At 40.3% G+C, this 12,542-nt stretch overlaps 1 protein-coding gene across 6 annotated transcripts in view; it reads right to left on the bottom strand.

Annotated features, from left to right (window-relative positions):
• The window catches only part of MAPK9 (mitogen-activated protein kinase 9), a 58,186-nt gene that overhangs the window by 35,013 nt on the left and 10,631 nt on the right, over nucleotides 1-12,542 (bottom strand). For 4 of the 6 annotated variants that reach the window (XM_030824225.1, XM_030824206.1, XM_030824211.1 and 1 more), the window contains exons 2-3: nucleotides 11,515-11,683; nucleotides 272-401 (exon numbers count right to left, since the gene is read on the bottom strand). In XM_030824225.1, the coding sequence (XP_030680085.1) occupies nucleotides 272-401; nucleotides 11,515-11,636 (252 nt within the window). In that variant the 5' untranslated portion in view covers nucleotides 11,637-11,683. Of the gene's footprint in view, nucleotides 1-271; nucleotides 402-10,873; nucleotides 11,115-11,514; nucleotides 11,684-12,542 lie in introns of those variants that run through there. The other 2 variants (XM_030824215.1, XM_030824219.1) reach the window with 1 other exon arrangement.

Here is a 12,542-nt window from a genome sequence, read left to right as displayed (position 1 = left end):
CCGGGCGTGGTGGTGGGCGCCTATAGTCCCAGCTACTCGGGAGGCTGAGGCAGGAGAATGGCGTGAACCCGGGAGGGCAGAGCTTGCAGAGAGCCGAGATCGCACCACTGCACTCCAGCCTGGGCGACAAAAAAACAAAAAACCAATGTTAATAGCTACTTTTATCCTTAACTTATCCTAGGTCTGAACTCAACGTATCTCCAGAAGACCTGAAGATGACCACATTATTGACAATATGGAAGCACATAGACAACACACACACATCACTTACATTTTTATGATTGACACATTTTAAGAGGACGAGTTCACGATAAGCTCTCTTTGCATGAGTTTGGTTCTGAAAAGGACGGCTTAGTTTCTTGACTGCAACATTTATCCCAAGAACTGTATCAAATGCAGCACTAGAATTAGGAAATATAATGCACGATCCATTAGAATGGTTTTGGAAAATACAGCAATGCCAGAATATACATTGAATATATTATCTTTTTAATAAGTAACAAGGAAAAATCTGCTTATTTCCATTCAAGGTACTTGCACATACGACGACCAGAGTGAGTTAGCTAAGACTACAGCTTTGCAGAGACACATTTCAGCCACAGTTAAGATGGGGTTCAGCAATCCTTCACACACCAAGGTTTCATAGTTTAGATTACATTCAAAACCAGGTAATTTAATATAGAGTGCATAAAACCACTCAAGAAATGAAATCTTCAGTTTAAACCTGACAAGAAGTTGGAAACAAAGTCACTGTTTCCCGTCTTAAAATGTGTATATTTTGGAATATCACAGTAGAGGAAATGGTTGAGTTCATGAGGAGAATAAATCTAAATTTTGAGTCACTGTGTTTTTTTCCCAGATAACAGTATCTAGAAAGAAATGAAGCCAAAATTTCAGCTCATGGTAAATGTTCAAGATACAAAATCTCTAACGTAAGCAACTGCTATAAAAAGTTCTTTTAGAAATATCTCCTCCTACTACTATAGTAAGAATAAAATCTACAGGCTGTGTTTCCAGCATCTCGTTTCCTGTTGAAATTCTGTTCATTTTCCTCCAGAAAATAGACACGAAAAATCAAGTAGCCTGATTGCACATTTTTAGGTTTCAAACTGGTACTAAATAGTATCATTTGTGTTATCACCTCTGGGCTACTCATGAGGGCTAACAGCTACTAAAGTCCACCTGAGAACCTAAGCACTGATTTAAATATTGTTTCTATTTCTTTATTCCATTGAGTTTATAACATTGTTTACATTTATTCTCTTCTATTAATGGTTTTTGCCAAACAACGCGAACTTAATTGAATCTGTTTTAAACTTGAAGGCTATCTGCTGTAGCGTTTGGTTAAGAAGCTACCTTACTTTAATTCAGTTTATATTACGTGTCTGTCTATATATATATGTAAATCCACAGGCTCATATGCAAATTGCACCATTTACATGAATTATAAAATGATGAGGATATATCCATTTGTGAAACGAGTCATTAACGTACATGTAGCCACGTATGTATTTATACTTATATACTTCTCAGACTCAAGAATTTGAAAATAGGCCAGGTGTGGTGGCTCATGACTGTATTCCCAGCACTTTGGGAGGCCAAGGCAGGCAGATCGCTTGAGCCCAGGAGTTCAAGACCAGCCTGGGCAATATAGTGAAACCTTACAAAGATTAGCTGAGTGTGGTGGTACATGTCTGCAGTCCCAGTTACTCAGAGGACTGAGGTGGGAAGATTGCTTGAGCCGGGGTCGAGACTGCAGTGAGCAGTGATCCCTCCACTGCACCCCAGCCTGGGTGACAGACTGAGACCCTGTTGCCCAGGGTCTCAAAAAAAAAAAAAAAAAAAGAAAGAAAAGAAAAGAAAAAAAGAATTTGAAAACAGACACACATTTTTGGTATCAAAAGTTTTTGTCCAAAATTTCAGTTAGATAGGAGGAATAAGGTCAGGAGATCTACTGTGAGATATGGTGACTGCAGTTAATAACAACGTATTGTATTCTTGAAAATTGCTAAGAGTAGATTTTAAGTTCTCGTCAGAAATTTTTAAAAAGTATGTGAGGTAATGCATATGTTAATTCACTCAATTTAGCTAGTCCATAATGTATACATATTTCAGAACAATATGCTGGACATGATAAATATATACAATTTTTACTTGTCATTTTAAAAAAGTTTTTGGCTAAAACGAGGCAAATGGACCAGGTCTAAGCATCTGAGTGGGCATAAGCTTCCCCACTTGTAGCTCAGCTCCATAAGGAACCATCTTCAATTACTCCTGGTTTTGGTTATTGTGGTCACTCAAAGAATACATTTTTATCACTATCTCTTCATTTATCAACTTTAGAAATGATTTACCTACTCCCCACTATGAAAACTGAGTAGTTAGCCACTTCCTTGAAATCCCCAACACCTCCTATTTTTTTGTTGTTCTGCTTTCTGCTTTTTGGGTTTTCCCTGGTCACGTCTGTAAGTAACATCCCTAATCCTCATGCCTCTTCAACTCTGAAGGGAACGTCTTGACTTCTGCATATGTAAAATGTGACTATTCCATTCCTTTCTCCTCCATTTATCATACATTTATAACTAAGTCTTCTGTATTTCTTCTTTAGGATGTTTCTAGAAGTTGAAAATCAATACATGGAGTGTAGGTGTGTGTGTGTACACATGCAAATATCACTAACTGCCAGAGCTGGGATTACATTTCATTTTCTAAAGATCACATGGCTTTTGCTGCCACTCATAAGAGGGTAAGACTATTTCCAGGATCAAGGACAAAGGATTCTCTTTTCTTGTATTTCATCAACCGATCAAACATCGTGTCCTTTTTATTTGTTTTATAATTAGACCATGATTTTTTCTAGTTTTCCCCACACATTTCTAATAAATAATAATTTTATTATATTCTAGATTATTATTATTAGATCAGTTTTAACTAATAAAAAATGCCAGTTTTAGCCTATCACTGGCACTTCCTAGCTTCTCACATTATCTGTCATTTGGCATCTCCCCCACATGATTTGCAGACACTCTAGCCTATCACTGGCACTTCCTAGCTTCTCACATTATTGTTGTCTGGCATCTCCCCCACATGATTTGCAGACACTCTTTAGCCTATCACTGGCACTTCCTAGCTTCTCACATTATCTGTTGTCTGGCATCTCCCCCACATGATTTGCAGACACTCTTCTTGCAGATTCCTTAAGACCTGCCATGCAGCCACCATCCTGAGATTTCTTTTCACAGTCTCCACTGCTTCTTGTATTGCGTTCTTGTGTCGCCTCTCTTGCTGGAGTACATCCTCAAGGAATTTCCTCAGAAAAGGTGCATGGAAGATAGATGGTATTGCTCTGCCCTCACCCTTGATTGATAATATATTTTCTGGGTTTAGAATCAATTTTCTGTGAGAACTTTGAAGGCACTGTTCCACTGATTTCCACACTGAGTGCTGACGGTGAGAAGGCTTATGCCTGATACTCTACTGATTCCTTTGCTTCTTTTTTTGTTTCCCAGCTCAATGATTTATCAGTCATGTTCTCTCTGTATCCCAAAAGCCTCTCACACCCCCAACTAATTACTGTCCTCCTGTCCAGCAGCGATAACTGCTTTGACATGTACGATAATCACTTTCTCGCTTTACCAGCTAAAACATGCACCCGGAGCTCCCAGTTTTTTTGGCCTGTTTTTTGAAATCTTCTGTGTCTGATTTCTTTGGCTCAGTATTATGGGACTCATCCATTGTTGTACTCCATTGCATGTAGCTGTAACTCATTCCATCATTGCTGTAAGATTCCTTTGTATAACTATATCTCATTACATTGATAGATATTTCAGTTGTTTTTAGTTTTCAATCAATTACAGAACACACGGTCATCACCATTCCTGTACGCAGCTCTGGATCCCCTATGCATGTGTTTCTGATGAGCAGACAACTAAGAGTGGGAATGTATCCATTGTACTTCAGTAGATAATGTCAAACTCTTTGCCAAAGCGGTTTTACAAATTTGTAGAACTGCCAGCAGTGCACGAGGGGTCACATCTGAGGGCTGCCTCTGGGTGGTTCCACATCCTTACCAGCACTTGGTATCACCAACAGCTTAGTTTTTAACCATTCTGCTGAGTGTGTAATGGTATTTCATCGCAGTTTTAAACTGCACTATCTTGATGAATAATGACATTGAGCACTTTTTCCTGTTTATAGGTTATTTGGGTATCCTCCTAGGACAACCTGTTGACTATTTGTTTGTCTATCTTTATAATCCTCTTGACTGTTCTTTACATATTCTGAACAAGAGATTTTTTTTCAGTCATATATCTTCTCACATCTATGCTTATCTTTTCAGTTTCTTGATTTTGGTTTTTTAAAATAAACAACATTACTTGATTTTAATACAAAATTTATCAATCTTCTATGTTTTTTTTTTTTTTTAAATAGAGATGGGGGGGTTCTCATTATGTTGGCCAGGCTGGTCTTGAACTCCTGGCCTCAAGCAATCCTCCCACCTTGGCCTCCCAAAGTTCTGGAATTATAGGCATGAGCCACCACATCCACCAGATAAAGGTCTTTTTATGTTGTGTTTAAGGCAGTCCTTCCCTACCCCAAAGATCATGAAGACATTCTCTTATATTATCTTCAAATAGCTTTACTGGTTTGCCTTATACATTTACAGCAATTCAACTGACGTTGATTTTTGTGTATATGAGGTTGGGGTCAAATTTCACTTTTTTCCATATGAACATTCCTATGTCTATTTATTTAAAAGACTATCCTTTCCTCATTGCTCCACAAGGTCACCACTGCCGTAAGTCAGAAGCCCACACATGCATGCTTCTGTTTCAAGGTTGGTCCACTGTTTCTCCTTAATCACCAGTTTTCTGGTGAGTCTTCACACCTGGCAGAGGGAGTGTTCCTCCCTTCACCACACGGCACCATCTTGATCACCTTGATCACCAGCTTTCTGGTGAGTCTTCACACCTGGCAGAGGGAGTGTTCCTCCCTTCTTAATGGGTGTCTTGACCATTCTAGGGTTCTTATTTTTACATATAAATTTTAAAATCAGTTTGTTCATTTCTTTGTTTTTTAAGACTATTGAGATTTGATTGCAATCACTCTAGACAAGTCTGAAAACTGACCTTTATGGTGGTAAATATTCTAACTCATGAAAATCAGATATCCCACCACTATTTCAGTTTTATTTCTTCTAATTTTTTTAGCTTTTTGTATACGAGTCTTTCATATTGTTAGATTTTTCCTCCAGATATGATAATTTAAAAGTTTTTATCCTATTTTAAATGGTATCCTTTTCAAATTTTCATTTTCTATATGCTGCTAGTATATAAATATGCAATTTTGCCAGGGGAGGCGTACATATACTGACCCTGCATCTTGCAAAGGGGCTAAACATACTCATTAATTTAACAAAAGGCAGATTATCCAGGTGGGCCTATTCTTATCACAAGAGCCCTTTAAAGGCAGAGTTTGCTCTGGCTCATGGAAGGGTGGAAAGTCAGGGAGATGTGAGTATGGGAAGGACTGGGCATACCACTGCTGCCTTTAAGATGGAGGAGGTCACTTGAGAAGTTAAATAGGCAGCCTCTAGGAGCAGACAGCAGCGCCTGACTGAAAGAGATCAAGAGATTGGGAACCACAGACCTAAAGCGCTAAGGAACTAGACTCTGCCAACAGCCTGAATGAGCTTGGAAGCAGATACCCTTCCAGAACCTCCATCTGTGAGCCGAGCCCAGCCCAGTCGAAATCTTGACTTCAGCTTTGTGAGATGCTGGGCAAAGAACCCAGGCAAATCCACCCACGTTTCTGACTATAGAACGATGAGATCATCAATGGGTGTTGTTTTAAACAACCAAGTTTGTGTTAATGCGTTATGCAGCAATAGAAAACTAACACCTTCTCTCTTTTGGGCTCTTCTACCATTTCTGCCTCTGCAGCTTTCATTCTGGAAACTTTTTGCTGACCTCTCCTCCAGGTCACTAAATCTCTCTTCAGTTATATCTAGTATGCTGTTAAACACATTAAATTCATAATTCAATTACTATAGTTTTTACTTCTAGAATTTTGATTTATTCCTCTTAAAAAAAAAGTTTTCGTTTCTCCTCCAAAACTTTTAATCTTGCCTTTATCACCTTGAATGTAACATCATAGCTATTTAAAAATGTGGATCTAATAATGCCAATATCTCCTATGGATCTGTTTCTTTTGTCTGCTGTTTCTGCAGGATTTTATTCATGTTGTCATATCTCCTTGTGTGCCTAGACTGGGCCTTGCACGTGTAAAACTTTTTGCTATCTAGAAATAATTTTATCTAATACGATGCTGTCTTCCTCCACAAAGAATTTAAATTTATTTCTACTAGGTACCTGGGGGCACTAGCAATTTTTGTTTACCGCCATACAAGTTCAGCAAATGAGATGATAATCTGAAGCTGAGTGGCAGTGCCTATAAGGGCCAATCTCTGAGTTACCTTTACTTCTAGGAAGCAGCCTTTTGTTGGTCCCAATACAAGGCAAAAGAAGTTTGCTATGCAGTATTAGAGGGCCCTGGACTCTAATCCCTGTCTCCTAGCCACAAGGCAGTCCAAAACACTCTCTTAGCAGCCCCTTCCAGAATTTTCAAATGCCCCCAAGGGAAAGACAGCCCCACATGCTGAAGCTCCCCTCACTAGGCTTGTGTGCTTCCCCAGATCCTGACCTAGTAACTCCTCACTAACTTACTAGCTCTCTAGGGGAAAATGCTGAGCATGGGGGACAGGGGGAACGTTGGGAGAAAACTGGCACAGCTGTTTCACAGGCACACTTTTAATTAACAGCCCTAGTTTTACCCACTCATTTCATCTCTTTATTGTCATCTCTATGCCCACAGCCTCTGTAGTTTTACTATAGCTAGGTTCTCTTCCTTATGCACATACTTCAGCTACTTATTCTCACTTTATCTGCTGTTTTATCTGTATCACAAGATTCAAACTACTTTCTATATTTCATAAATTTGTTAAAACTCTCTTCCACTCATTACTGCCCTCTTATCTTTGTACAGGTGTTTGGGCCACCATCTTAAATGAGAAGTTCCAAACCACTCATTTTACACAGGTGAAAACATTAAGGCCTATAAAGAAACTGATTTGCCCTGGTCACAAAGAACTCTTCTCTGAGGAAAAGAGCTGGACTCAGAACTCAAATCTCCTGAATCACAGCCATCCTATGCCTCAAACCATGTCTCCTTTATCACAGAAATTTTGTTGTGAACATTGTTATGTTTTTATTTATTTATATTAATAGAAAATAAACCATGTTAAGAACAGGCTAGTACTCATGTTTGTACAGAACTTGAGGATACAAAAAGGAACATGCTATACCAATTATTTCATGTTAAGGCTGTAACTGTTACTTCTAAGTACTGCCAGACTCAATATTAAACACTTTTTTAAAGGTTAAACATTTCATAGAACGGTTTCATAAAACAAATAATCTTTACTATTTTGGCCAAACTTGAGATTTTTGAAGGAGAAAGAAAAACTGAATATATGTATGAAATAAATGTACACACATTTTCCCCACTAGAGCTTCAAAATCTTACAATTACTTAATTGTACTATAACAGTTGATATTTATGAATACTTCAAAAATATATTTTAAAACTTATTTTAGGCCAGGCGCGGTGGCTCATGCCTGTAATCCCAGCACTTCGGGAGGCCAAGGTGGGCGGATCACAAGATCAAGAGATGGAGACCATCCTGGCCAACATGGTGAAACCCCATCTCTACTAAAATACAAAAAATTAGCTGGGTATGGTGGCGCACACCTGTAGTTCCAGGTACTCGGGAGGCTGAGGCAGGAGAATCGCTTTGAACCTGGGAGGTGGAGGCTGCCGTGAGCCAAGATCGCTCCATTGCACCCCAGCCAGGTGATGGAGCAAGACTCCGTCTCAAAAATAAAATAAAATATTTTAAATTTTAAAAACTTATTTCCTAATAAATTTTACTAACATTTTTAAAGGAACAAAAACAAATAAATCAAAGACAACTATAAAAACAATTCAAAATTAGGAACCAGAATATTTTCTTCTGCTTCCAGCTCTTCCATTTAATCCTGTACAGGTCACAGGCCCTACCTGCACGTTGGTTTATCTGCACACCTGCCCTTCATAAAGCTCTAATTTAAATAGAAGATTAACTAGTTGCATAAACCATACACTGTTGCTATTATATTTCTCAAAAATGTAAAAATACACATGCTTGTGAATTAGTTTCCTACTGCTATTGTAACAAATAACCACAAGTTTACTGCTTTAAAGCAACACAGATTTACTATCTTACAGTTCTGGAGGTGAGAAGTCCAAAATGCATCTTATGCCTCAAGAGGTAAGCAGGGCTGCGTGGCTCCTTCTGCAGGCTCTGGGGGTAGTCTGCTCCCTGCTTCTCTCGGCTGGTTGGAGGCTTCCTGTATTGCTTGGCTATGGCCCCACATCACTCCAAACTTCGCTCTGTCATCACATCTCTGACTACGACCCTCCTGTCTCCCTTTCGTAAGAAGGACCCACCCAGCTAAACCTGGGATAACCCTCCCATCTCAAGACCATTAATGTAATCACAACTGCTAAATTCCTTTTGCCATGTAAAGAAACATACACATTCCAGAGATCAGGACGTGGACATCTCAGGCAGGACCATTATTCTGCATGCTACACCCCCCAAAGAATCACTGACAGATGATTTTCAAGTATAATAGTGACAAAAGGAAGTTTTAGATCATCAATTAACTATATAACGCCAATATTTTAATATGAAACATGATAGAAAATCCAATTCCTCTTGTCAAAGTGTTAGCTAATCTACTGTTGAGCTTATTTTTGGAAAAGCAAGCTTTTTTTTCTTTTTTGAAACGGGAATGTGCCATAACTAGACTATTTCCCAGTGCTACTTGGTGCCTCATAGCCTGGTGAAGGATACAGAGAAAAGAGAAAGGGGGAAAGGAAGCCAGAATCACTTACAAAGTGTTTACTTTCCCTATTAGAACATAAGATAGAAGGATACCATAAAACTGAAAGTCAGTTATAGCTATAAAAATTGAAACTGTTCTTGAATATAACAATTGTCTTACAGAGATAAATGCAATTAACTGAAAATTGTTTAACAGGTGTTTACTGAATATTTGTTCATTATTACTAAGATTCTAAACAGAGGTTGGGGTCAGAGGCCTTGTCCTATCACAGTATCAGTGGTTCAAAGTCTTCAACTAGTCTCTCTGTGGTACAGGCAATAAGGTCCCAAAGGCCCACAGCCTGTTTTGGTCCCAGGCCTACCACTAACACCCTGTGAGATGGGAGAAGCAAGTGAGCCTTCCTAGTCCTTCATTTCACCACCAGTGAGGGTTACGGCAGAGCTCATGGTGATTCTACAACATACACTATTCACATTACTACCAACCTTCAAAAGCAAGTGAATGACATGCCAGCTGGGAGAAATGAAGCACATATTTAAAACAGCTACCTGTAGGCCGGGCACAGTGGCTCACGCCTGTAATCCCAGCACTTTGGGAGGCCAAGGTGGGTGGATCATGAGGTCAAGAGATCGAGACCATCCTGGCCAACATGGAGAAACCCCATCTCTACTAAAAATACAAATATTAGCTGGGTGTGGTGGCAAGCACCTGTAGTCCCAGCTACCGGGAGGCTGAGGCAGGAGAACTGCTTGAACCCAGGAGACGGAGGTTGCAGTGAGCCGAGATCGCGCCACTGCACTCCAGCCTGGTGACAAAGCAAGACTCTGTCTCAAAAAAATAAATAAATAAAACACCTACCGTCTACAGCCACAAACAACTCCCCAAGACCGCCGATATTTCTCCCTTCTTGCTCCCTCTCTCCTTTTTCTCTCTCTGGCATGCACACATCAAATTATCTGTCAAATTATCATCTAATTCCAAATAGGAGATGGATTATAAACCAAAAGAATGTTTTGTTGTTTACAACTTTCCATTATCATCAAAGTTTCCTAATTTGAACCATCATCCACTGACTTTAAAACATTTTTTTTTGTTTTTTTGAGATGGAGTCTCGCTCTGTCACCCAGGCTGGAGTGCAGTGGCACAATCTTGGCTCACTGCAACCTCCACCTCCCAGGTTCAAGTGATTCTCCTGCCTCAGCCTCCCGAGTAGCTGGGACTACAGGTGTGCGCCACCACACCTGGCTAATTTCGGTATTTTTAGCAAAGACGGGGTTTCACCACATTGGCCAAGATGGTCTCGGTCTCTTGACCTCGTGATCTGCCCACCTTGGCCTCCCAAAGTGCTGAGATTACAGGCATGAGCCACCGTGCCTGGCCAACTTTAAAACTTCTTCTGGCACACTGGATTTAAGTGCCGATACAGCATGTGTCATTGGGAAGTTAAGATCACCATTACTTTAGATGCAAGCTGGGCATTACTTCCAAACAGTCCCTTTCCCGCCTTAGTTTCTCAAAGAAGCTCTGGACTGCAATTTCCTCTTAGCTCCCAGGGCCTTCAGCCACCAGGGCTGAAAAAAACAACTGTTTCCCTGATCATAGGTCTCTGCAACAGATGATCAGTTAAAAATCATTGTTAAAGATTCTCCAAACCCAACATCTCTACAAGGAAATGTAAACTACTCTACTAGACCGTCCAAAAGAGTTTTCTTTTATCTCAAATCCCCTCTGCCTACTAGCTGTAAACGTCGGATGTTTAACTGCATCACGGTTTCTTGAGGCACAAAGGTAATCCTGTTTTCACTGACCAAAAAAAAAAAGAAAAAGAAAAAAAAGAAAGAAAAAGTTCTGCCCAGAAAAACACGGGGTAAAAAGTGTGGGAGGTGCTGATAACTGCAGTCTAGGAAACATGTGAAGAGCTTTACCTTGAGCCGGCCCGTGACGCCGCGGCGGCTGACCGTCTTACCATGCAAGAGACTAACGTTCGGGGTCAGACTAACGATTCTGACGTTCTGGGCTGGACACACAGTTGAAGTGAGACACCAAGGAAGAGACGGCCAGCCCAACCCCTCACACGGCATCCCTTCCTGGTTAATCCATGGAGTGACAATGACACTGACTGGCCTCATCCTGCCAATGAATGGCAAGGCACTGCAATGATGGCGCCTAGAAATGAATAGGAGTGATTGGGAATAAAAGGGGGAGGGGGGAAAAAGGTGGCCATGATGAAGAAATGAATAAAACTCCAAATTTCTGTTACAACTCACTGTCATACCTATTACCTCTGATATCATAATGACAGGAGAAATGAAAAAAAATGAAAGAAAAAAGAAACAAAAAAGAAAACTTGCTACCTATTTAAATTCCTGCAGCATTCTAAGAATATGGGTTTGTACCCCACAGCCTGACTACACAGAACTAGAGCAAGCAGTTGATTCAATTTAGCTCATAAACCTATAACAGAGTTTTTTTTTTAATCATCAATGTTTCTAAATCCTGACACTTTAGTTTTACTTTTTATTACAGCAAAAACTCAATCCACGCTATTAAAACAGACCATACTTACCAAACAATCCCTTGGGCCCCAGAGCCAATTGGTTTCAGCTGCTGGTAACGTTTTAGGACAGTGAAGGTTGAGTCTGCCACTTGCACACTGTAAAACTGACTGTCACATTTACTGTCGCTCATGATGTAGTGTCATGAAATATTCCAAAGGGTGGGCAAGTTTCAGATTCCTTCAAAGAAAAACAGAATGAACATGCATTCTTACCAAAAGTATACACACACAGCTCACTTAATAGTGTTCTGAACTTATTGGTATGTAAGACAATGTGGCTGTAAGTTGATAAAGTCAATTTGACCCAGTTCTGAACTTGAGCAAGACACAAAAAAATGCAGACATTTCAGTGGTACCAGACCACTATGAAAGGAAGGAATTTTGAGGCCCAGCAATACCACACTTTAAGGGGTTGGACTAGAAAATAACCACCTTTGGAGAAAAGAATTTATGCATTACTACTGGCTATGAAAAGACTACATCACTCTGTGCTTCTCATCAGCTTGCCCCCTGTGGAACCATTTACACCTAGCTGTCTCAACTAGAGACGGAGGCATTGTTTCAAAATGATCACTTCTAGAATGCCTAAAGAGAAGCAAATGGACCAGTCTTCTGCTCAGTGTATAGATTCTGGTTGAAATGATGAACCAAAAAGCAAGATTCATATGCCAAAGTGACAGGCTGTCAGAGGCCTGGTGGCATCCGTGTGCTGCATGTGCCCAAGCATGTGCTCCTGCCTCAGGATGTGGGTCCCAGAGCCGGCACCAGCTGGCACAGCCCCAGAGTCCCACATCACCAGCAGACTTCGGGGTAGATATCTGTGTATGAAGAACTCTGCTGTGACCTACAGTCCATAATAGCAACACCAGGAAGTCTATTCACTACATCTGAGTGTAGGCCAGCAGGCCCAGAAAGCAGCTTTGCTGTGGTTGAGGCACAGGCTGAGATTCCTTCTCTGCAGGAGCCCCGATGATTTTATACAGAAAACAAGCAAACAATTGGCAAGTGCTTCCCAGGCTCCTGTCTGGTTATGCTGA

This window comes from Nomascus leucogenys, chromosome 2 (assembly GCF_006542625.1).
Source record: "Nomascus leucogenys isolate Asia chromosome 2, Asia_NLE_v1, whole genome shotgun sequence".
Taxonomy (NCBI): Eukaryota; Metazoa; Chordata; class Mammalia; order Primates; family Hylobatidae; genus Nomascus; species Nomascus leucogenys.
The sequence above is the reverse complement of the archived record's forward strand: the minus strand, read 5'-3'. Positions and strand labels throughout refer to the sequence as shown.